This window comes from Rhododendron vialii, chromosome 12a (assembly GCF_030253575.1).
Source record: "Rhododendron vialii isolate Sample 1 chromosome 12a, ASM3025357v1".
In the NCBI taxonomy this organism is placed as follows: domain Eukaryota; kingdom Viridiplantae; phylum Streptophyta; class Magnoliopsida; order Ericales; family Ericaceae; genus Rhododendron; species Rhododendron vialii.
The window spans coordinates 18,664,289-18,688,962 of NC_080568.1; the positions used below are offsets into that span (position 1 = coordinate 18,664,289).

A 24,674-nucleotide genomic window follows, 5' to 3' on the forward strand; every position below is an offset into this window, starting at 1 on the left:
TGATTCCCGCTTTGGCCCCCTCGTTTTTTTTTATAGAATTTTTGGACTGCTCGGATCGGCCGTCCGGTGGCCGGAGACGGTCCGGCGCTGCTGCCGGTACGATTTTCCTCCCCGGCCGGTCGGTACCTATATAAATTTTTCCAAAATAAGTAGTAGCCTTCTTATTTTCAGGAACAAGACTTCTTATTACATAAAAAATAAGTTCTTATTTCGTTTCTGGAAGGGGCTCTAATCCTATGATTCGTGTCCAATCCAACACATTTATCAAACAAGCCCCTTTTTGGTTTCTTCCGCATCTTTTCCCAATTTAAACGGAGGGTGAAAGTGCGGATCAAAAAAAAAAAAAACGGAGGGTGAAAGTGAAAGCACTCCAGCTCCTCCAAAAAATGGCGGCAACTATTCAGCCTATCTAGGGTTTCCCTCTCTCTCCGTCGTGCACACACTCTCTCTAAAAAATGTTCGGAGCTCAGTCCTCGTCTCCGTCCCTCTTCGGGACCCCATCACTGACCCCCAACCCCTTCGGTACTCCCTCCACCCCCTTCGCCACTCCTTCCTCCACCCCCGCCTTCGGCACCCCCTCCACCCCCTCCTTCTCCACTTCCGCCTTCGGTACGTCTTCTCTCTTCTCTACACCTTCATTCAATCCCCAACAACAACAACAACAACAACAGCAACAGAGCTCCGGCGCATTCAACTTCTCCACTCCCTTCGGCCAAACTACTACTACACCACCACCACAACAACAGCAGTCACAGCTCACTCCGTTCGGTCAGTCAACGAATCCTTTCGGGAATGCTCAGTTGACTACTCAGATGGCCCCCGTGGCTCCTCTTCCTTTCTCTCTCGCGGATCGCGACATCCAAGTATGTTTCTCCAAAAACCCTAAAAAATGAACTCTGATAATCTCTGGTCGGTTATTGTTTTAGTTTTTGGCGGTATTGAACAATTTGCCCTGTGTGTGTGCGCGTTATTAGGCGATTGTTGATGCTTACAAGGAGGATCCTGGGAACCCTAAGTATGCATTTAAGGTTTGATTCTTTCTTTCTTCCTTTTCCCCTGAAATACCAACTTTTTGTCTTGAATTTAGAATCTAGATTTGGTTTTGGATGTTGTAATATATGTTCATAAGCTACTACACAATGTAGTTAGGGCTGTTAGGCTTTGTTCCCGCTTAACTAAATGGACTACCAATGTTCTCACAAATTTCTAGGCAGGTCATTCTCCTCACATACATCAACTGAAATACCATTTAGCAGAAACAACTTGAGAATTGCCATTAACCTGTAGTCAAATAACAAAGCGAAAATGCACCCTTACTTAACTGAGCAACATTGACCTTTTCTTAGGTATCCTGATTTCTTGTTATCACTCTCCTTTTTAGAATAAAACGAAATAATAACCCCCGCTAAACATTGGATACTGTTGTGTAAAAATATATTGAAATAACAACTGGCATGAACATTTGTTTTGATGCATTTGAATGGTTTGAACTCTTCTCTACGAATAAGTTGAGTTTTTTAGGACCCAGTGATTTACGGGATCTTTCTGTTGGTTTGGCAGCATTTGTTGTTCAGCGTTACTGAGCCGCAATTTAGGATAAAGCCGACTGGTGTATCGGATGTGAGTTGGTTAACTTGGCTACCCTACTTATTTTCTTCCTCATCGCAAAAGCTTTACAGTTTACCTTTTTGATGATTTTATGCTAATTTTGGAAAATAGTTTGCATCACCAGATCATGTGGGCGGAAGCTATGGGGAAGCTAGAGGGTATGGAGAGTTCTAACCGTGAACGCCTTTGGCCTCACTTGGTTCAGGGTTTCAAAGACCTCTCGCAGCGCCTCAAGGTACTTTGTCTTCGTATGTAGAGAAGAAGTTGTCATTTTGATTTTTGTTTGTGGTTATTTTAGTTCTACAAGATCTTTTTACCTAGTCAGGATGTAATTTTATGTCAAAACATATTTCAAAAGAACTTCCTAAAGATAGTTTTGAGAATGTGTGGCTGAAGTTGAACCCACTAATCTTAAAGCTACATGAAACAGCCCACAGACAATAGTCATCCTTCAAGTTGTAGGCTCATTCATTGATAACAGGGTGGACGTTCTTTATCAATGTTCGGATATAGGGTTCCTTTTTCAAATGAATAGTTCAACAGTCAAGGACATGCTTTATTTTTCGGTGAGTATGTTTCGCTACACACTATATTATGATATAGCTTACCATAAGTATTGTGTTCCGTTTGTATGTTACCTACTCATTATGCTCATGCTTATGGGTTAGGAGTTAGGAACAACTCCTCCTAATGTCCAATACTATCTCAAGGATTCTTTTTTGTGTATTTTGGAGAGAAGGTATGGTTTAATTAAGATCTGAAATACTGCAGTTAACTGGGGTATACCCAAACAAGACGGATTGTATCCTGTTAACTTCACGTGCGTTTTTAAATGCGATATGATAGTAACTACTTATGCTGGGAAATATTTAATACCCAATATTTTCTCATTCATTTACATTCTGTTATGCCCACATATTTAAATGCTTGGTTGGCTATTGTATTGTAAACAGCTATTTCTGCTGTGGTACTTCAATTTTTTGACATTATAGGCTTGATTTGATGCAGCTTCAGGATGAAGTTATACTCTCTGATGCCGAGAGATTGCGAATGACTCAAAGCAATGTGAAGATGGTTCTCTCTCTCTCTCTCTCTCTCTCTCTCTCTCTCTCTCTCTCTCTCTCTCTCTCTCTCCCCACACCTGTGGTGCAAGACAATTGATTTATGATGTTCAATTTCGTATACGTGCACTGCAGCTTCAAAGGCATTTTCAAGCTGACACTCTTCCTTGGATTGAAAGATTGAGACAAAAAGAGCAAGGTCTTCAAAGGCGCCTATTAAGAGTAGGACCTCTTGTTGTTTTAGCTTTGTAAATTATTACCTTCGAGATAGAGATGAATAAATGATAAAAGTTGTTGACCAAGCAACTAGGTTGTATCTACCTGACCAGGTCAATTATCATTATCTATTGCACTTCAAATGGTTAAGCAGCTTGGATGTGGTACATTTTGCCAGCTTGCTTGAACAGTTCTGTTTTAATCACTTAAATATTTTTACTGATGCAACACATCTATCAGATCTGGTGGGATTGATAGGAGTGAAGCTTAGTTCACTCAACCAACTTAGCAAATCAGACCCAACAGAGTAAATTAGTGTTAGTGTTGGTTTAGTGCTGTGGTTATATTTTGTTAGAGTTGTTAAGAGTGTTTTAACAAACTTTCACTGCCTTTCTTTGATCACACCTTGTAATGCCTATAAAAGAAAAGACTGTAACCATTAGTTGCTTAATGAGAAAGAAAACAGATTCTTCCTGACTCTCTTTATGCATGATACAGTCTTATCATTCGCATGAAAAATGAACTCATGTGGGCATAGTACTTTTCCGTCTTTATAGATGTTTTTATATGTTGTCCAAAGGTGATGAGAATAGTAGAGGCATTGGAAGGTAAGGGATGCAGAATGCCTTTAATGAAAGGAGAAGTTGAATTGGCTGAGAAGTTGGCTACGATAACTAGACAGGTTGGTGGTCCTTGATTTTGTTCTCCAGTCTTTTCATGTGCCCTAGTCTTTTTGGCTTTGTGAAAAAGGTTCATAGTGACGAGTAGATACCTTTACAGTTGAAAGGATCTGGAGCAGAACTTTCCAGGAGGGTCCAAAATCTGCTCACTGTAGCTCGTGTTCAGGCAAATGGTGGCGGCGGCGGTGGTGGTGGTTCTATTTATCTTCCAGGATCAACCAAAATACACGATCAGAGTCTTGCTGATATGCAGGAGGTAAGTGCCAACCTTCAATATGCTGTACTTGAGGCTGGAAGAGAAAGCTTTGCAGCTATTGTATTAGTAGTTGGTATTTATGTTCTTCTTTCTGCAATAACTATTAGCAATATCATTTTTACTCTTACTTAATGTAAGTATGAATGTAGGGAACGTGAGTTGGATTGTTGTATATAGTAAAGGTCCAGGCGTCCTAATTGATTGGGACATCAGACTTTGGTTTGGTATGGCCTGTTTAGGTCATTTACCTTATGTTTGGGGAAAAGGAAAAGAAAATGCGAAGTAAATCACCTTATCAAAGAAATTTCTCTGATAATGCAAAATTACCCTTGTTCCTTATTCGGTACCATGGAAAACAATGAGGAAAAGTAAGTATGAGAGAAGCAATTAACTTCAATATCTACCCATTGTTTCTCATTCTTTATTACTTCTCATCTATAGGTTCTATGTAGTTAATTGTTTTCCAGGCGGAAAGATCTGATAAAGTAGGGTCCTCACTTTCTGCTGTCCTCTTCTAATTCCAAATCCCCAACAATTAGGCTGTCTTTGAGTATTTGATTTTTTCAGGGATTTGTAGATGGAGAGAGAAAAAAGATGTGAATATGTAGTTAAGAAGATATATTTTAATTAATTAGTCCCTTCTTCCCATTTTGTTTCCTTTCCCCTCCACAAATCAGTACTTCATAAGTCCATGATCCTAACACAGCCTTACAGTATGTCTAAATGCATGGTTTTAGTTGGTTGACATCGAATGCATGGTCTATTTTCTGGAGCAGGTCTTGCAACAGCAGACTGAAGCCATTGCTAGGCTAGGCAATGTGTTGAAGCGGGATCTCAGAGATACGGAGATTATAATGGCCGAGGATACGGAAATGAAAGAAGATGCTAGCTAAAAGAGATTTTTTTTGCAGCAGAGGCATTGCATTTGACAAGTTAGCGGCAGTGGAAAAGAAATATGGGTTATTAAAATTAAAATTGTTGCCAATTGTGAGATAGTTCCGTCGAAATCTAGTTTGCATTTTGAATACCGACATGTTTTAGTCTGCTGGACACAGCTGAACTCATAGATGTATTATTCTAGTTTGAATTGTTTTGATCCAAAAAGAAAGGAAGTTTGTATTGGCATTCTCTCAATGTTGCAAGACTTAATCAATTATTGGTTGCATCCAGTACGGTGGCAACTTTTGTTTGGTTCATTTGGAAAGCTAGGAATGAAGCAATTTTTCACTAGTCCAGTGTCAATCCCATGACAATTTTGACGTGAATTGTTACTTCAAGGATGGAGTTTTCAGAAGCTTCTGAACCCTTTTTTCAAAGTCGTGATGACCAAGTTCCAAACCATGCCGTTCAGGGTTGGTTGCCACCTCCAGTTGGACATATTAAAGCCCATTGCGATGTGGCGGTGTCCAACGAGGGGCGGGATGCCATGGCAGCAGTAATCCTAAGGAACTGCAGGGGTGAAGTTGTGGATGGAGCAGTTAAAGGCTTCAAGGTAGATTCGGTTCTCCAGGGGGAGTTTGCAGGCTATCCAGTTGGCGTGTGCGATGGTAATGGACCCAGGTTGGCAAAGCTTGATGGTGGAGTCGGACTGTAAACAGGCCATTGAACTGTGTGTTAATGAGTTGGTTCCTCCATGGAATTGCATAGCTCTTGTGGAAGATAGTAAAGAGATGGCTGAAGAAAGGAGTATAACTCTGCAGTGGATTCGAAGGACTGGGAACAAAGTGGCAGACGAGGTTGCATCCCTTGCTTCGACGGGGCTCCTACCTCTATCATGGCGTTCTATTTTTCCTTCTACTTTAAGTATTTTGTCACTTTCAGTTTCGGATGTAAGAGTTTCTGTGTAGCCGTTGTTTGGCTTTTCTCATGATTAAAAAAAAAAAGTCTACAGTTTTCTTTTTTGGAGAACGGGAATTTCAATTTCATTGCAAAAGCTGAAAATCAATGGAGAGAGTATACAGAGTACAGGGGTAAATCCTTAAACAGGGAGAGGGGTCACTAAAACCCCAGAATACAAACCATTAAGCACTAATCCATCTTTTGTTTAGGAGTGGGATTGTTTCAACAGGTGTTCCCGTGGTTGGCTTCTTACTAACCTTGGGTTTTGAATGGACATAGAATTATTCCGAGCTTTGTAACTTTGTTGGGACTCACGCTAGGAATATAATGCCATCATTCATTGTTCTTGTTCATCTTTGGAACAATTTCAAATATTAATAAAATTTCTTTGCCTTCCAAAAAACAAATCTTCTGTTAGGATTGAATCCGTACTGAACTACAGTAACGTAACATAAGCAAATCAGCTGAATCACAAGCCAAGAAAGCAATGAAGGCAATTCAGCCTCTAGCTAATGTTCCAAATTTTGTGATTAATGTGAGAACAGCAAGAGAGAGGAGGGGAATACAAATTTAAATGTCTATAAAAATGTACTCCATTTGCAACACAAGTGCTTATTTCAATGGGAGATTAATACAGTACGAAACTGCAAATAGGACGATTTGTCTGTTTTACTCTTCCCTCTAGTAAAAGAAAGTATCGGCTGTTATCACGGTTAAGATCGTCCTCTATTGCACATACTCTCTCCTCTTTCCTATTTCCTTCCTTGGACAATAAATTACCAGTTGTAATTCCTCTTGATCTTGCCATTTCTTTTCTTGAAAAATCAGAAAAATGACTAGTCCTACCATTCACTATAAGCTTCAGCCATGATCAACAAGACAAGTGATGTCCACCCAGTAAATACACGTGCACCTTTTCCTTTCCCCTTCTTCTGATCATACTGCTCCCAAAAATACCCCGTCTGCTGATAATTCCGCACAATATTTCTGCCACATTACAAATGAACATTAATGGGTTTTTACAGTGATGTTGCGAGGCATTATTCAGAAACAAAAAAGTCAAACAGTACCTAATTAAATTGCTCCTCAAATCACTGTACATGGTCTTGGCTTTGTCTTTGTATGGTCCATTTCCTGCACGAGCCAATGCAGATGGTTTAGATTTTAGTAGAAACTACAAGGTCACTCTCCCCCTCACACAAACACAGTATCTGTTTGTACCTTTTGAGTAATGGTGAAGTGAGGAAAGAATCAAGTAGTTCATGTTCATCCAAATAGGACCTCTCCAATAAGGTGGGTCATGCTCCGTGTTGCGTTTCATATACATTGAGCTGTGGCATATGAGAGGAATTTACCAATTAAGTTCTCCACTGGTTCAAGAATATAACTTGTAGTAAAGTAACATGTCGTGATATCTATAGATAAAGAAGCTCATAATTCAGCAACAGGATTATACACTATGAAAGATACATTGGATCACCTTGTTTTGGAAAGAGAACGCAGTCCATAGTCAGTCCATAAAATGCTCCGGTTCGAAATGAGATCCAACTGTTTTTCTAGAATCAATGAATCCTGTGCATGCAATTAGTAGATGTGAATGGCATGTAACAACTCCTGAAAATAACCTTATAAAATGGAAAAGGGAGACAAAAAAAAAAAAAGCACTTCAGACTAAGAAAAAAATTATTTCCTGATAAGCTTCTTCATGGAACTTACAGGCGGAAGAATCCTCCACATAAATGGGAAAAGGCTGACATAGCCAATATGAGGAACAAACCTCAACCTCGGCCTCTCTAAAACTTCCCGGACTAGCTCTCGACTTGCATAATGGTTGGTTCCCCCTACTACTTGCCAACTCAAACGAACCTAAAACCATGATTCACTTTTAGAAAATTAGCAATATAGACAGTAGCTAAAGTCACTTCATTTCTGATTTAGGATGGTAATCAAACAAAATGTGAATGCTAGATTTGGTTCAGTTTCCTACAAGAATATCATCTAGTTGTTAATGAATACAAGTTCGACAACTGTAGTCACCATAATCTACCAGAAACACAGATACACAAGCAGGCAAGCAGCACACCTTTTCTGTGTGATTTCCAAAATCAAAATAAGCTCCATATGCATCATCAAAGTGCATCTGCAAAAACATTAAGCAAACATGTATCTCTTACAGAACTTCTGAAACACATATTCTTACATAGTAGGAACCAAAATTATTTATAGTAAAGGCTTCACGTAATTTTATACTTTACTTTTCCGTTTCCAGTCTCTTCCTAAATATATGTTACAAAAAGAGCACTGATCACCATAACAAAAGGTAAAAAAGGTCTAGAAGAAAAAGAATTAATGGAAATATGAATAGCTTTGCACAAACCTGGTTTAGAATGGCAAAATCTGAGAGTAGCTTGGCTGTTGAACCATACTCCTGCATCATATCATTTTAGAGTTTCTTATGGCAAGAGATGAAACATGAGATGCAAATGTCTACTCTAAATGTCATACCTTTCCCAGTTCTTTTTCCTTCCTAAGAAGCTTTGAGATGGAATACATGCAATCTGCAGCAAGAAGCATCCAACATCTAAGATCCAAGTGACGTTCTTCATCACCTGGATGTGATGCACGTGGGTAGTCATCGAACCCAGAGGAGAGTGTCTGGACATTCCAGTGAATGGTTAATATAGCAGCACAACCCTTTGGTGTGTTAGATGAGCAAATCCATTTATAACCAATATTCAACAAGGAAAAGTAGGATAAATGGATGAACTAAACTATGATTGGAGATCTAGAATCCTCAGAATTCACACACTTCTACTAGTTCCATGGCTAGCCCCTTTCGAGTGAACTTGAGAGCCAAGTACTTGACTATTTGAGCTTGACCCATCTCACTCAAGGTTCTGAAAACCATACCACCTAAGGTACTGTTTTTTGTTATTGCAATGGTTTGTACTGGTACCGGTGTAATTTCAGGTACCATTTAAGGTTTATCACGAATTTAGTCATACATAAACTAGTGTATCGTATAATACCAGGACATACTGATGAAACCTGGAAACTTGCACAAAATAAAGAAACTGCAGTTCTTATGTCTTTGAAGCACTCTCAAAATACATAGAAGATCAAAGAAAGAGAGAAGAGAGAAACCTAGAGTCATTAGGGGCCTTGAAACCACAAGGAGAAAAGAGAGAAAGAAAGAGAGAAACCTAGAACATCTAGGGCACTTGAGACACAAGGAGAAAAAGTGGACACAACCAAATGTTGGATGAGGAGCAAGTACCAGTAAGGCAGAGGTAGTCTACGACGAAAGGCAGGCCATAAATTTAGTGAGTTGGAGCAGGTGCCTTGATTAACATGATTCACATAGCAGATTGACGTCTTATCCTGTGTAGAGAGGGGGTTCTGCACAGAGGAGGTTCCCCATTGGGCATTTGTTCGTATTATAGAAAGCTTAGTTATGAAAAGAGATCCTACCATGTATAGGCCTATGTCCGACAACTAACATTTGAATCAAAAACATAAAAGCCACCTCTTGAGAACTCAATTCCATATGATGCCACACCTAACCCAGAATCTCACGAAGAAATAAAGAGCCTTTTTTGTTATATTCAGGACTTAACAATAATCGTGTAAAGTGGTACCTTGGGATTTAATTCTCGGGTAGTTGTATTGTCTCTTCCATGCCAAAAATAGCTACTCGTGGCCATACCTATTTATCAAACACCAAAGAAAAAATAAAATACTCATAGAAATAAGGAACCTGCAGCACATATCTTCATTCTCTCAGAAACACTGAAGTGTTTTCCAAGTTTGATTCAATATTGCCATAACGATCTTAAATTGCTTGACTTGAAGAATAACAATCCTTACTTTTTGCCCACTATTCGGTATTAAAGGCTAGACATGTCAATGGAGGTGTCTGTATTAGACAGAAGATCCAGAACTGTTGACGATTCAATAACATACAGGCAGTTACATCCTATCACAAGAAGGCTAGAGGGAGGAAAAAGAGGCCACATTCATTAGAACGCAAAAAAATCTAGGTTGGTGGTAGGATGGTCCACTGATATCTCCACATGGAAGAAATAATCACCCAATGCATCATTGACAAAAGGTGTTGTGTGCTACCGTATATACATCTTACACAGGCAGCATGTGTATAACCGGAGATACCAGACAAGTTCAACGGCCTTCGCTGAAACAAGTGCATGCAATACAAATGCAACAAACACGAAGTGGTCTATTAGATCAATCCAATGAAGATTAAACAGCAACCACGACGAAAAATTAGCAATGCCATGTTGGAAGACAACCATCAGACAGAAAATTAGGAATGTCAGTTCAGAAAAAAATGCAATCAAATTTGCTGCCTCCTCCAAAACACTGAAGTACTCATGCTAAATCTAGCAACATAAAATAAATTATGTATATTAAAATAGGGAAATTAGAAGGGTTGAGGGACCATTATGCAGTGTCTGGAAGCAGTTAGCCCAGTTATTGTTTAATTAGAGATGAGGTCACTGCAAATAAAATATTGAGACAATCTCTACATTTGTGAATAGTGAACATTTGCTACATCATAGACGAGGTTGTCACAAGTATATTATTAGCATATGACCCCAGAAAGAAAGTTTAAATAGAAGTATAGATTACCTGATTGCGTAGTATTAAACCATTGAAACCATGCTTCAAGACGGACAAAAGCCCGTTCAAGGAAGGAAGAAATTTGATCCCTCTCAGCAGCTGTAAACTTATTTTTCTTCATGCCAAAAACTAAATCTGGAAAAGCAATATTGGAGCTTCGATTTAACTCATTTCTTCAAACACGAGATCCCACTCTTCTCTATCAAATGTGGGAACATCCCCAAAAAAATTGACTACAACTCAGCTAGAATAACAGAGAACTAGTATCACAAAACTTCAAGACCGACAATTATGCATGAAGGAACAAGTGGAAGATGTGCAAATACATGACAAGATCTCATTGAACAGGTACACATAATTGATAAGTTACCAATTGTCACAAAAGCTTAAGCTATAGAAAGTGGGTCCAACAATGCATATGAAGCCCCATCTTGCACGTGGATATGCAAATATTCATAGATAGAGCAAAGCAGAATACGAAGAGAGAATAAGAATGCAAACTGAGAACAAATACAAAAGGGAGAGACTTGAGCCAAACTGAGCTCTGATACCATGTTAAGTTACTAATTATCCCAAAAGCTTAATCTGTTAAGAAATGGGCCCAACAATGTAGATCAAGGTTTCCAGCAGGGTAACTACTAGTTTTATGTGGATGTAGTCAAAACTTAAAGTATCACTTTCCACATGCTTTACAATAAAATATTTCTTTAACTTCTCAGGAGGAATAACTTTAATCTTCAAGTTCATTATCCACCTCTCCTTATTTACTTTATAAGGTATCGTTGAAGCTTTTACACTGCACCATTGAAACATGCTTTTCGATTGTGCCAAATAATGAACCAATTCCTGACATTAAGTGCTTACTACCCGTCAATCAAGCAGTCACTAGATCTAGAAGATTAAAACCCTGTGATGTCATATCTGGCTCATCTACTTTAATTTGTACGTCAAGGAGATAACAATCCACATTCCACAGTAATGCGATCTAAGGCAATAATCCCTCAGATACTTAATATAAAGAAGTAAATAACCAACCAAAATACTCTTCGTAAGCATATTGGGAGAAATGGAAATTCTTGGCTAAGCAAACCAACATCAACATCAGATTTTCTAACAGAAGAAAAAGAAAAAATTTCAATTAAAAATTTATTAAAAGATGCAAACTTACCACGTAGAACCAAAAATAGAGTTGGAGGATTTCCATTTGTTGGATGCTGAAGAACAAATTCCTCAGGGACCTTACTGTAGGAAAAAAATGTTAAAAAATTAAATATGACAGATTATTCCGAACTTATCACAATGCATGCTCAAACAAGACACTTAGAATCACCTTAAAGCTTCAGCACCCAAAATTTGTTCACGTGGAATCCATCCTTCGACATTCATCAAGTCTAACCAATGTCCAACAATATCCAAGCATATTTGTATATCCCAACGCCTATTCAATATAATGGAACAATATTTACATGCAAAATAAGCAAGAAACTACGGCTTGATTGACAATTGCAGGAAATTAGCTCCATGTAAAATACTTGCTATAAACCTACAGATATAGACCAAGCAGTAACAGGCAACTAACCAGATCAGTAGTTGATGGAAACCTTCATCCCATAAAAACCCCCTGGGAAAGAATGGTCGGCTGGGAACAGCTGTATAAAGTTCAGCTGGCCAGTAAGAAATATATCTTTCACCACTTTTAAACTGCAAGATAGCATCGCACAGGATATTTTTCCAAAATGTCCAAAGAAAAATGACTAGCGCAACAAATTGAAGTTCTTTCTTGAGAGTAAAAGCATCTAAATAAACCAATCAAGTGGAATAGCGAGAGTTTTATGCGGTTTTGCTGCTCAAAGCTTGTGAACAAAAAAGTAAATGTGTCAGGAAGCCCTAAATAAAGAATCAAAAGTCCTTATCATCTTTTATCAAATATCGAAACCATATCTGAAATCTTGTTCTGCATAAAAAGCCGGGAAAATTTCAAAATATCCCCCAAACTTTTGACCTATGTCTAATAGACACCCAAACTTTTGAAAACATCAATTTTACACCTAAACTAGTACTCCATCTATGTAGCACGAACACGGATACGGATATGGATACGGACACGGACACGGACACGGCAATTCTAAAAAAATGGGGATACGGACACGGCTGGGGACACGCCACGTGTATAAATAAAATAAATAAATATATATATATATATATATAAAAAAAAATTATGAACCATTGTATATGAATAATTTCACAAAATGTATAAAAAAATTTCAAAGGAAAAATTACAGTTTAACCCAAATGTTTTGAATAATTTCATATTAACCCCCAAAAATTTTAAAAATATTACATTTTGACCCCTAGACGTGTCCCCGCTGTGTCCCCTATCAAAAAATAATACTAAAAATTATTGGACACGCCACGTGGCGTGTCCAATACGTGTCCCCGCGTGTCCCCACCGCGTTCCCGTGTCCAATACATGGACACGGCGCCCTTTTGAAGTGTCGGTGCTACATAGTACTCCATCATTCAATTAGACACCTACCTTTTAAATCTGTCAACCTGGCTTGGAGGTTTGGGCTCCGTTAAATATGCTTACATGGCATCTCATCCCACTTACAATGTGACACGTCTATCGCTCTCTCTCTCTCTCTGAACAATCAACCCCCTTCTTCTTAGCAGTTTTCCACCCCTCTCTCTCTCTTCTGCATGTACAAAGAGAGAGAATGGCTGCCAACAAATTCACAACCATGTTGCACGCAAACACCAACAGATTGATTTTAATCCTCATCAACACAGTTCTCGAATGGATCCTAATAATCATTCTCCTCTTTAACTCGCTGTTTTCTTACGTGATCATCAAATTCACCAACTACTTCGGCTTCAAAACACCCTGCCCCTGGTGTTCTCGAGTTGGCCACTTCTTTGATTCCACGAAAAGTAAGAATTCCCTCAGAGATTTTCTCTGTCAATCCCATGCCAAAGAGATTTCACAAGTGGGTTACTGCTCCAATCATCAGAAATTAGCCCAATCACATGATATGTGCGAGGACTGTTCGTCATCGCAACCGAATAACCATGGAATGTCAAAGACTTTAAGTTTATTTCCATGGCTTAAAAGAGTTCGGAATGATTCAAGGTGAAGAAGAGAAAGTGGGTTTCAAGTGTTCTTGTTATATGACTACTGAGATTAGGGAATTAGAGATTTTAGGGTTAGGGTTAGGATTTGGGGAGGGGAGAGGTGGCAAAGAGAGGAAGAAGAAGAAGAAAAGATGGTAATTACAAGTCAGGATTTGGGGAGGGGAGGGGAGAGGTGGCAAAGAAAGGAAGAAGAAGAAAAGATGGTAATTACAAGTCAGCAAAAACCATTAACTATTTAACAGATTTCGACAGTAGGTGTCTAATTGAACAACGGAGGAATACTTTAGATGTAAAATTGAAGTTTTCAAAAGTTTGGGTGTCTATTAGACATTGAGGCCAATGTTTGGGAGGTATTTTGAAATTTTCCCTAAAAAGCCTTACACTTCAACTTTATTACAGGAAAAAATTACAAGTCTATGAACTTAGTTGTGCCTACAGTTACTTAACCGAAAGTTCACACTAATTTGTAACCATGCAGAGCCTATTAAACCATATAGGCGATCAAGCTAAACCAAATACACCTATTATAGGTAACCTGTAAACCAACCCCAACATTCCCAAGACTTTTGTATTTGCAAGAGTTAATCATATTACATGGAGGTAGTTTATTACAATGAAAGTCACTAAGACAGAGAAAATGAATGTGATTAAGATAATCATGAACAAATCCATAAAACTTACATCAGAGGTCTTTGGTAATGAGATTTTTGACTGGCCATAGAAGTAGCCAATTCCACCCATCAAATTGGCAACAGCAGCCTTACCAATGGAAATGGACTCAAAATCAAGCTGAAAACAACATATGTTAATATCAGAACAGTTTCATTTCCTGAATTACGTAGATTGGCTGTAGTTGAATGCAAGTATGCAACTTAAAGAAAAATGAAATGGTCACAGCAATTATTTTAACTGCTAGACATGAAACCTGTGTTTATTTATTAGTGTGTTCTTTAAATGGACCGGTACGGTCTACCTTCTTAAATTTGAATAACCTTTTTTTTTCCCTTTAGAGCCTGTTAGAATCTTAGATTTATGGATTAGACTATGGGATTGGAGGAATTGCATATCTGTTGGACAACCAATCCCACAAACGAGGCTATGGAATACCAAGTGATGTGTGGTATCAGCGAGCGTGATTACTTATCCAATATTAATTCAGTGGGATAATATATCCCCTCAGCCAATTAAATAGGACCTTAATTCTTCTTCTTGAATGATCAGGCAATTGACAACCTAAAGAGTCACCGCAACACCTAGTGTCTCTAACAGTGCCTCTGAAAACTTCAAGGGTATTTGGTTCAATGTGCAATGCTTTGCATTACAAATGTCCAAATAACCTAAAAGTTGGGCAGAATGCTTTTGGTTATAAAGCAATGCATAAAGAGGAGTTAACGTAAAATCAATTATGTGAAATACTATGGCTTGATATTATTTCTTGACTTACTAGATAAAACCCTAATGTTACTCCTTGTAAAAGGTATTCACGATCGTTATATAGTCAAGCTGTATGATAACTAGACTTACAATTACCAATTAACCGCCACTTATAAACAGGGAAAATGAGAAGTCATGCGGTCAGAACAAAGCAACCAATATGGTTTGTGTCTTCACCAAAAATCACACCCCGATACAATCTCAAAGTCGTCGCACGAGAATTTGTGATTAAAGATGATTACTTACAATTTAACCAGCATTCAAAACAGAAAACTTCAACAATCACAAAGAAGGAACAATGCAAATCAAAACTTAAGTATTCACATGAGACCACCAAAAACGGATAATATATAGACCCTGTACCTAAGGAGTTCATCATTTTCCTGCATTCAACAGTATGTCTAGCTTAAAGTGACTAGTTCCAAGCAACAAAATTATCAGAGACATGCCATGACGTATCAAACAAGGCCTAAATATCCATGTGGTGTCGTTTCATAACAAGAGATGGTAAAGTAGAGTAAAAGAATCCATATGAAGGGTACCTCATCGGTCAGAGAAAATGAATTTTTGAATTTTTCATCAAATTCTCTTTCCTTCTCATCTAGCCGAGTAGTCAGTAAGGTACCTGAAATCATGAAGGAAAATTATCTCAAGTTTTCATCAGTCCAAACAGAGAACCTCTAATATTTAAAGTTGACGGGGGGGGAGGGGGGGGGGGGGGGGGGGGGGGGGGGGTGTGGGAAAGTCAATCATGTCCATACAAAATGGATTTTTATTGCAAAGGAATACATCAATTAACAGTTCAATTTCAAGCAATCCCTAATAAGATCCCACATTCAGCAGATATTTCAGGCGCCCAAACAGTGGAAAGTTTAGACTTTAGACAAGATTCAGTGTTAATAAACCAGGGAACTCTGTTGAAGGGAATGAATGGTCAGTAGAAGGTACCGATATGCTGACTTCTAGTCAATGGCATTGAGACCATCACATCACCTATTAACCAAAAATCTTGATCACGGTGCACCCATCTTGATCACTTCTTCTAAGAGCACAATTAACACACACTTCCATTTCAATCCTGAAATTTGTTGATCCTTTCTTATATCCTAAAATAACTCCTCAATCTATAGAAAGGACTCTTGATCACAATGATACATCTCCCTCACACATCACCCAAATCTTCCTACCCTCCTACCCACTCTCGCCCCTTCCAGCAAAGAAGAAGCTCCATCACCCCTCCCAAAAACACCCGAAACACACTAAACCAATATAGGACTCATGTAACAAAGATCCCAAGTCACTGAACAGTCCAAGGAAAGTGAGCTATTGACTCCAAATGTTGCTTAGACATGCAAAACCAATCAAATCTTAGTCTTCTTCGGCAAAACCATATTTTAGTTGGAGAGGCTAGTTCCCGCTAGTTAAAGCTCCATAGAGCTAGGGCACAATTGTAATAATAAACCAAAATTTTCTTTTACTCAAGACAGAGAAACATAGAAACGAGATACCTGTAAGGCTGTTGAGACGGTCTTTAAGTCTTGAATTTCCTCCTAAGTCAGTTCCAGATACAAAAGCTATGTCGGCTCTGAAAGGAATGCTACCTGATATCTGCATAAGAATCAGAAAACCATGTGAGGTAGGAAGAAATAAAACCTGAGAACAGCAACCATATGCTTGAACTCAAGTCAACTATTACCTCCCTGACAGCCTACCTGAAATACTAAAATGTTTGAAGAATCATCGGATGTGTCTGAGAGCTGCAAACGACCAAACTTTCTCACCTAAAGAGACAGGAAGCACAAGCACTCACATTCACACAAGCATCATAAATGAAATAATCATGCAAAACTCAAAGAAGAAACACAATGAACTTAACGCCCCTTTATGCTAATTACTTGGGGTTGCCAGGTGAAACAGAAATAAGATTGCGACACGGAACATGCAAGCAAATGAATCACATGAACATTTCGCCCATGGAATAAGTCAACAAGGATTAGCATGGAGAATTATGACAAACAACTGAATCTCAATTTACACATACTTGGGCTCCAAGATTTTGCTGGACAAGATCTGATAGATTGTGTATATGAGGTGTCTTGAAGCCAGAATAATGGACTTCCAAATCATCCTGCGAGAGATTGGTTTGATAGTTGAATTCAGAATATTATTGGGGTCAGAAGTATATAAACATGGACGAGCACAAGGATGCTTGAGTAATCAAGTGGTGTGGGCGACATAGTTTTAAAATCCTACACAAAAGAACCAAAAAATGCAAACAGGGCAGCCATTTTATGCAATTTGCGCAAGTCTGAAAACCTACACTACTTCAGGACTGCTGCAGATAGTTTAAAGTTTAGCAACAAGGAAAAAGTGAGTAACAGCAAGAATGTGTGATCTAAAAAAAAGTTGGAGGAAGCTTTAAGCTTGTCTATGCGCCATTCCAGAAGATGCTAGAGAATACTTCCATGCTATATTAACAAACAGAGGAGGCAAGCTATACAAAACTTCAGAATCTACTTTATTTATGTGTTTATAAAGTTACAGAAACAGTTGAGACAACAGAGAAGCGGGCGCACAAGCTGCTTGACAGATATTCTGACCAAGGAAAGCTCAGTTCTTACTCAAAATCTGGAAACCCAAGTCACATCCTTAATGCCACTTTCACAACAAAGATTACAGTGCATCTATCTGCCAACATACCATTGATGCTAAATGTAGATGCCAACTGCCAATGTCTTTTCGTGATCCGAAAGCTAGGAGAGAATTATCATGAATGTCCAAGAGATCTCGACTCAGACTTAAAGCATTCCTATCTTCATCAGCGAGATAAAAGAAAAGGTGGGCAGTTTGCTGCAAGTCCTCACTAAGTTTGGAACTGCAAATGACATAAGAAACAAGAATGACGAGAACAATAAGCCATTCACTTCCAAAACTTGCAATAAAAAATAGAAGATAATCAGGATTCAGAAAAACATAGGATGTTACAATAATAAAATAATTTAATAATAACTTGGATTACGAGAAGAGGAAATGTGATCACCAATTGCTACAGAACATTTAAAGACAATTGAAAAATTGATAAACCTCCTCGAGTCCAAGATGAGGCACAAATCTAGAAGGAGCCTCCTGGGCCACGATTGTTTACTCCTAAATTCGCAAACAACCAATTATTTCCACCAAATAAAGAATCCCAAGATAAGAAAATTTCCAAGCTTGAAACAGTTGATTGCTTCCCATTAAATTGATGTGTTCACACTTTCTAGGAGGGGGTGGGATTTCCATATTGTTTGGATGTGCAACAATCAAATAGAGTGAAAAGGAACAAGACATTTTCCTATGATCCCTGTTTTCATTTGTATAATCCAGTTAATTAACACCAATCAATTTTTTGCTTATGTGTAACTGTTACTCCACCAATAGAGAGATCCGCAAGAAACTTTACCAAACCCCCCCTCCCCCTTAATAGTTATCCGTAAAAATGAGAAAAAGTATTTAACACATTAGTATGAGGACCATTCACACTCCGTAAAAGTTCAAAACAAAAAGCACGAGCTTAATGCCCGAACTGCTAAAACCAAAATACTAACCAATTCTTCCGAACAAATCTAGCATATAAAACAAAAACCAGGAAAACCATAAATAGATGTAAAAACATAACAAAGGATAATGATTGACTCCTCTAAGATGGTCAAATGAGGAGTGTATGGATGTAATCAAGACTAACAAACACAGACTTCTTATAATCCACCTCACATTCACATGCTATTATCCTCTAGGAAAGTTCTGTAGAAACTCTCCAACTTTAGGTATATGTCCACCAAAAAGAAACAAGCTTATAGATGCATTTGATAAAACCAAAGTGCAGTAAGATGTGTAGATATTTACTTCTCATTTCGCACATCAATTCGAACTGTCCAGTCCCCTCCATAGCCACTGCCATCCTCTTTGGATTTAAAAAAACTTGTCATCAAGGTCATATCTTGGTCAACTAGCTCCTGATGTCCATAGTCCCGGCCATTGTGACGCATCCAACCGTATTTCTTCAACTCGTCTGCATCTTGACAGACATGACGCATGGAAAATCTTCCATCCTTGACACCAGTCCACATCAATCCAGCAACCAAAGACTGGGGAGTCCTGATAACTATGAATGTTAACTACAAGAGACCAAGCCATTGACAAGTTTAGCCCAATGGCAGTCGAATTACCTTGCACGAATCCCGAGATAAACATTAGGGCGATAAGTTCCCCAATACAAGCTCTCCTTGTGCCCACCTTGAAACTACAACAGATTCATTCATCCAAATTGGTGAGCAAGGAAAATATGAATACAATATACGTGTATACGAATATTTCCATAATGTGTGTGTGTGTGTGTGTGTGTGAAACTTAAGGGGCCAAGGGTTAGCCTGATGGTAAAAGGCCTGGACTTAGGGGTTCGCTCCCACCTAAGGTCTCATGTTCAAAACCTCTCAACTATTACCAACTCCTTAGGGGCCAGCAGTCCATAAGGGGACTTACCTAAAGGCGGAGGGATGTAGGGACAAATGCGGTCACTTGACCCCACTCACTTTCATTTTCCACAAGGATTTTTGATAGTTTGGAGTAAAATTTTGCCATTTCGACCCCACAAAAAAAATTGAAAATTGCCCCAACTTACTTTAAATGTTTAGAAATCACATGCCTTCTCGTTTTCTCTAGAGTCGATAGTACTATTAATGAGGCTATTACGAATTGTTTTAAAACTACAAGTCTTTGGAACCAATTATAAAGCAAACTCAGATTATCAGTGTATATCTACTTACAATTAACCTCTTACTATATATTTTTTCAAATTAGTAAATAGGAATAATATTTTGCATATGGATCTGATTTTTCACCACATTAACCAAAATTTATGGCTCTGCTCCCGAATTTACCCCGACTTTAATTGGGCTCCAACTGGTAGACGGTGGGATTGATTCTCGGGATTAGTCGCATATCCTGGCCCGGACAACTGAATTGTAGACATAGTCACATATACAAACATATAAGAGTTTCACCTGAGGAAGATCCATGATTTTTGGGGCAGGGAAAGGGGTGACGACCCTGGGCGTCTGAGGTCCTTCGACGGGATTAATAAGATGGTGAATCAGAAACAAGACGAGCAGAAACAGGACGATGCCGAACCCTAGAAGAGCTTTGAGATTGACGCTTGGGATACGAATGAGACTGTGGTCTCTGCTTCTGTCCCTTCGATATTGGGGATGGGGTATTGGTTTTTCGATACGGAGAGAGCGATCATCGCCGCTGTCTGTGGAGGATTTGATTCGGCTCCGAGCGCTTCGCCGGCCACTTCCAGTCATTTTCAGATTAAGGTTTATGGATGCGGAGACCTTTCCGCAGTGATCATCTGAAAGCTCTCAGATGGTGAGCAGTGAGGTGAGTCGGGCCGCCTCACTCAACTCAGGGGTGTGCAAAAAACCCGAGCCTCGCCCGACCCGACCCGAAAGGTTTCGGGCGGGGCCGAACACATGATTCGGTCGGGTACGGGTACACTTTTCCAAAAAAATCAGTTTTTCGGTTAAGGGCTCGGGGTGCTGTTTTTTCTTACCCGACCCGACCAAAAGGCACGAATTCATATAGTTTACTTCGATTTTTGGTCGGATCCGACCCGACCAAAAAAATCGGTTACGCGGACGGGTATCCCCTCCTTCGGTTCGGGTTCGGGTCCTAAAAATTCGATAACCGACCAGTCGGGTCGGGTTCGGGGTTGAACCTGACTTGTCCGACCTGTGCACACCCCTAGACTGAGCACTGGTTCGAGTCCCAAAAATTCGATAACCGACCAGTCTAACCTGTGCACACCTCTAGTGAGCACTGGTCGCGAGAGAGAGAGAAATTTCAGGCTTTTTACAAACGCGATGACCTCCCCTGGAGTTACTGAAATGTCACTTGTCTCTCTTATTTTACGTGACAATATATACGAGCATCTTCAATCCTTACCCATTTTTTTCTCCAAATTTGGATCCAAAGCTCCATTTGGGTAAACCCTCTCCAATGCTAAGCCCATACTTTTACCCAAATTTGTTATTTTGTATGTTTTCCCTCCACTCCATTTCCCTATATGTTTTTCCTTTATTTCGTTTCCCTCTAGTTTTCCCCCCTTCTCCCCTCCACTTCATTCCATCCAATTTCTCCAATTTCAAGACCAGGCAAATCTCATCCAATTCCAGAAAAAATGAATTAAACACCATACCAGATCAAGTACCTTATGGAGCCTTCGAAAAGTTCAGCACTTGCTTTTTTTTCCCATAATCATCCTCATCCTCTTCTTCTGATGATGATGAAGATACAACCATAACCACACTTATAGGTCATTATAAGGCAAATCATACCTTAATGCTAGAAATGTTAAGAGTACAAGAAAACGCAAGCAGTGGGGTGGCTTTGTTCCGGGACGTCCATATTACCGACGCTAAAGAGCATGGGGCCATGATCGAGTATTTGCTGATTATTTTGCTGATAATCCCGTTTTCCCGCCTGAAGTATTTCGTAGACGCTTTCGGATGAGGTGTGAGCTATTTATGCGAAATCTTGAAGCTATTGAAGGCCACAATCCCTATTTTGTTCAGAAAGTAGATGCGTGCCAAGTAAGTGGACCGTCCTCTATTCAAAAAATGACATCCTCAATGCGAATGCTTGCCTACGGAATGCCAGCTAATGCAAATGGTGATTACTTGCGTTTAAGACAATGCACTACGATTGAATGCTTCGAACATTTTTGTCGGGCAATTATCGAAATATATGGTGATGTGTATTTAAGATCTTCAACGGTAGATGATGTTAGTAGATTGCTTGCTATTGGTGAGGCTTGCGGATTTCCCGTAATGTTGGGAAGTTTGGACTGCATGCATTGGGAGTGGAAGAATTGCCCAATGGCATGGAAAGGCGCATATATCGGTCATAAAAAAAGTCAACAATAATTTTGGAAGCCGTTAGCTTCTTATGACTTGTGGATTTGGCATGCCTTTTTTGGAATGCCGGGATCCCACAATGACTGCAATGTCTTAGATTGTTCTCTTCTTTTCGATGAACTTGTCCAAGGGCGAGCTCCTCCCGCTAACTACTCTATCAATGGACATACTACAACATGGGTTACTATTTGGCTGATGGCATATATCCTCAATGGGCGACAATTGTTCAAACTATTTCATCTCCCTAATGGCAAAAAAATAACACTTTTTGAAAATGCAAGAGTCGGTGAGAAAGAATGTGGAGTGGGTATTTGGGGTTCTTCAAGCTTGATTTGCAATTGTGCAAAGACCAACAAGGTTTTGGGATCATAACATGCTTGGGGACATCATAAAGACATGTATTATTTTGCACAATATGATCGTTAAGGACTAGGGGTCGTTACAAAGATTTTAATTACACAAGAAAGGAAAAGAACCAAATAGTAGCTATTTCGCGAAAGCTTGATTATAACTTTGAATCCTTTATGTCTCTCTGTGTTGGAATTAGAAACAAGGATGCCCATCACGCTCTGCGCAAGGACTTAGTCAAGCATCTTAGGCAACGTCATGGAGAAATGTAGCTTTGTTTGCCATTGTAGATGTTTTTTGTATCATGGTATACTTCCTTTTTACTGCTACTGTCTCATCCTCTTTTTTGCTGCTATGTGGAAGCTAAGTCTTGCATAGGTGAAGAATTTGGTGGTTTTATATGTGCCACATTGCTTCAAATGGTGAAAGTTTAGTCTAAGTATTGTTTTATGTTTATGCCTATGAATATCACTTTTGATTAACCATCAAAAGGATTTTTGTCCATCACAATTGGAAGCTTCAATTGAGCATGTAACTCCTTACTTTTTTCAAAAGCTTTAGTTATCCGTTTGGAACAATAAGAAATCTATCAGAGCTGAAACATATTCGAAGGATGGTCAAATGGAAATTACATTAAACAAATGATCATACAGAGACTTTTAACTATCTTTTTTAAGTCTCATTGTCATAGATCCCAACATTAAAGCTGAAATAATGAAGTTATATTGCTACTTCCAAAAAGACACGAGCAATAACTAAGGCGCATATTACACAATATTCAACATTGGTTTTTATACTCATTGTGTCCCATTTCGAGCAATGATTTGTTGTTGAAGTCTCTCGTAGTAGGCTTTCTAGATAGGAGTTAATTTGGACATGTCCATTGACATTGTGTCATGATCCTCCTTCCTTTTCTCCATTTCATTAATTGCCGCTAAGTGGTGTAGATGTGCCTCCCTATATTGAGCCTTCATTTGATGATCGACAAACTTTTGTTGGTCTCGTTCAATACTTTGGGAGGACATTCCTGTCAAGATATCAATTAGTTTACTCTGGTTGGCAACCATTTGATCAAACTTGACATCCTCAATGGCCTTCTTTTGTGACTCGAGATTTGCTTTTATACTAGTTGGTCGTTTCAATCTGTCACGCCCTCGATTTTTAACATAAATAACAATATTATTTGAAATACAAAATCCTCACAATAGTACATACGATACCCCAAAATACAATATGGAACCCAAGTTTTACAAACTTGGCCACAAATACGACGATCCAAAATAGAAAATACATAACAAGGTGGTTTAGTTTACAAGGATAATAAAGTACTCTCCAAAAATAGCTTTAACTCATACATCTGCATGCTCTATAAGCATTCCATGACAGTGACATGCATCATACTTGAAAATGATAGGTTGAGCTACACTAGTCCAGTAGGAATTTCTATACTCAAGCTATATGTAAATGCGATGAAACATGCAATAAGAGTGAATGGTTTCCAATAAGTGGGCAAGAGATACAATGGAATATCACGAAGAACCGACAAACTACGACTATGGGATTCTATACGTCTTATAGCTATCCCTAACCATTCATACATCAAGCTAGAAGTAGCATTAAATATACATCCATCTAAATAACCCACGACAGTTTCTCAAACCATTTAAGTTTCCTCAAATGATTGCCACTATTAACTTTCTCATCCTTTACCATTTATCATCAAACCTCTTTTTCATAAAAGGAAACATTTCTTTTTTGATTTTCAAAATAATTTTGAAAAATACTCTCGACCTCTACGGGTCAAGCTCCGTTGATTCGAGTTTGAAAAGCCGGAGTCCGTTGATTCTGCGCACGAATACCGAAAACCGTTGATTTGCTCAAGAATAGCCGGAGGATTTTTCATAAAAATCATTTTTCCAAAACCAAGTTCCTTTCTTTTTTGTTTCCCTTTTTCCACAATTACAATCTCAAGCAATACACGGCCCAAGCAACAGCGTAAACTTCAACAATCAGTCATAACTTCCTTCATCATGCGAGACATTCAACTGTATTACCACACCTTGCTTTATAGTGAATTCTCTCCACCTGGTCTCCACATTACCACGCCTTACGTTGCAGGACCCTCAATTCAAAGTTCACAACTCACACAAACACATAAGCATTAACAATCCGAATACAACATGACAACACTTCCCAAGGTCACAGTCTATCATTCGTCATCATTCAATGTATTATAAACTCACTAACATGTCCTTTTGTACATTATTAAATACCTTAGGTTCACGTAATCCCTCAAAGTCTATCACGACGCCCTACGTCACGTACCGATCCCACAACGACTCCCTGACACACCACCCGCTAGGTTCTAAACGAGAATCTTATAGATTGGGTGCCAAAGGAACCTAGGAAGGTCAACGAGACAAGGCACGAGGATACGGGTTACCATTGTCACACCCTCGATTTTAAACATAATGATAAAGGATTTTCATAAATAAAACCTCAC

At 38.9% G+C, this 24,674-nt stretch overlaps 3 protein-coding genes and 1 long non-coding RNA gene across 5 annotated transcripts; 2 read left to right on the forward strand and 2 right to left on the reverse strand.

Moving 5' to 3' along the window:
- The first annotated feature begins 309 nt into the window (after positions 1-309).
- LOC131310069 (nuclear pore complex protein NUP54) lies at positions 310-5,017 on the forward strand. Its single transcript, XM_058336868.1, has 9 exons — positions 310-863; positions 975-1,028; positions 1,561-1,620; positions 1,733-1,843; positions 2,617-2,682; positions 2,805-2,891; positions 3,466-3,567; positions 3,666-3,821; positions 4,598-5,017. Exons 1-9 carry the CDS (start codon positions 456-458, stop codon positions 4,712-4,714), a joined length of 1,161 nt encoding a protein of 386 aa, XP_058192851.1. The 5' UTR covers positions 310-455; the 3' UTR covers positions 4,715-5,017.
- LOC131310070 (uncharacterized) lies at positions 2,616-2,866 on the reverse strand. Of its 2 annotated transcripts, none has more exons than XR_009195108.1 (2): positions 2,748-2,866; positions 2,616-2,711 (listed from the first exon to the last, which is right to left on the reverse strand). It is a non-coding gene; the product is annotated as an uncharacterized LOC131310070 (long non-coding RNA). The 2 variants fall into 2 exon arrangements; XR_009195109.1 differs by having other exon boundaries at positions 2,616-2,717; positions 2,748-2,858.
- A 1,203-nt stretch (positions 5,018-6,220) lies between the features above and the next one.
- LOC131310071 (mannosyl-oligosaccharide glucosidase GCS1-like) lies at positions 6,221-20,300 on the reverse strand. The gene is made up of 22 exons (XM_058336869.1): positions 19,910-20,300; positions 19,076-19,149; positions 18,753-19,004; positions 17,568-17,742; positions 16,909-16,995; positions 16,580-16,648; positions 16,376-16,475; positions 15,410-15,492; positions 14,115-14,222; positions 11,881-12,002; positions 11,632-11,739; positions 11,470-11,543; positions 10,311-10,436; positions 9,299-9,366; positions 8,166-8,315; positions 8,038-8,088; positions 7,744-7,800; positions 7,377-7,526; positions 7,141-7,232; positions 6,882-6,991; positions 6,731-6,794; positions 6,221-6,647 (listed from the first exon to the last, which is right to left on the reverse strand). Exons 1-22 carry the CDS (start codon positions 20,210-20,212, stop codon positions 6,503-6,505), a joined length of 2,568 nt encoding a protein of 855 aa, XP_058192852.1. The 5' UTR covers positions 20,213-20,300; the 3' UTR covers positions 6,221-6,502.
- A 1,115-nt stretch (positions 20,301-21,415) lies between these two features.
- Positions 21,416-22,195, forward strand: LOC131309523 (uncharacterized). The gene is made up of 2 exons (XM_058336142.1): positions 21,416-21,733; positions 21,842-22,195. The coding sequence occupies exons 1-2, from the start codon at positions 21,416-21,418 to the stop codon at positions 22,193-22,195; spliced, it is 672 nt and encodes a 223-aa protein (XP_058192125.1).
- Positions 22,196-24,674: the final 2,479 nt, after the last annotated feature.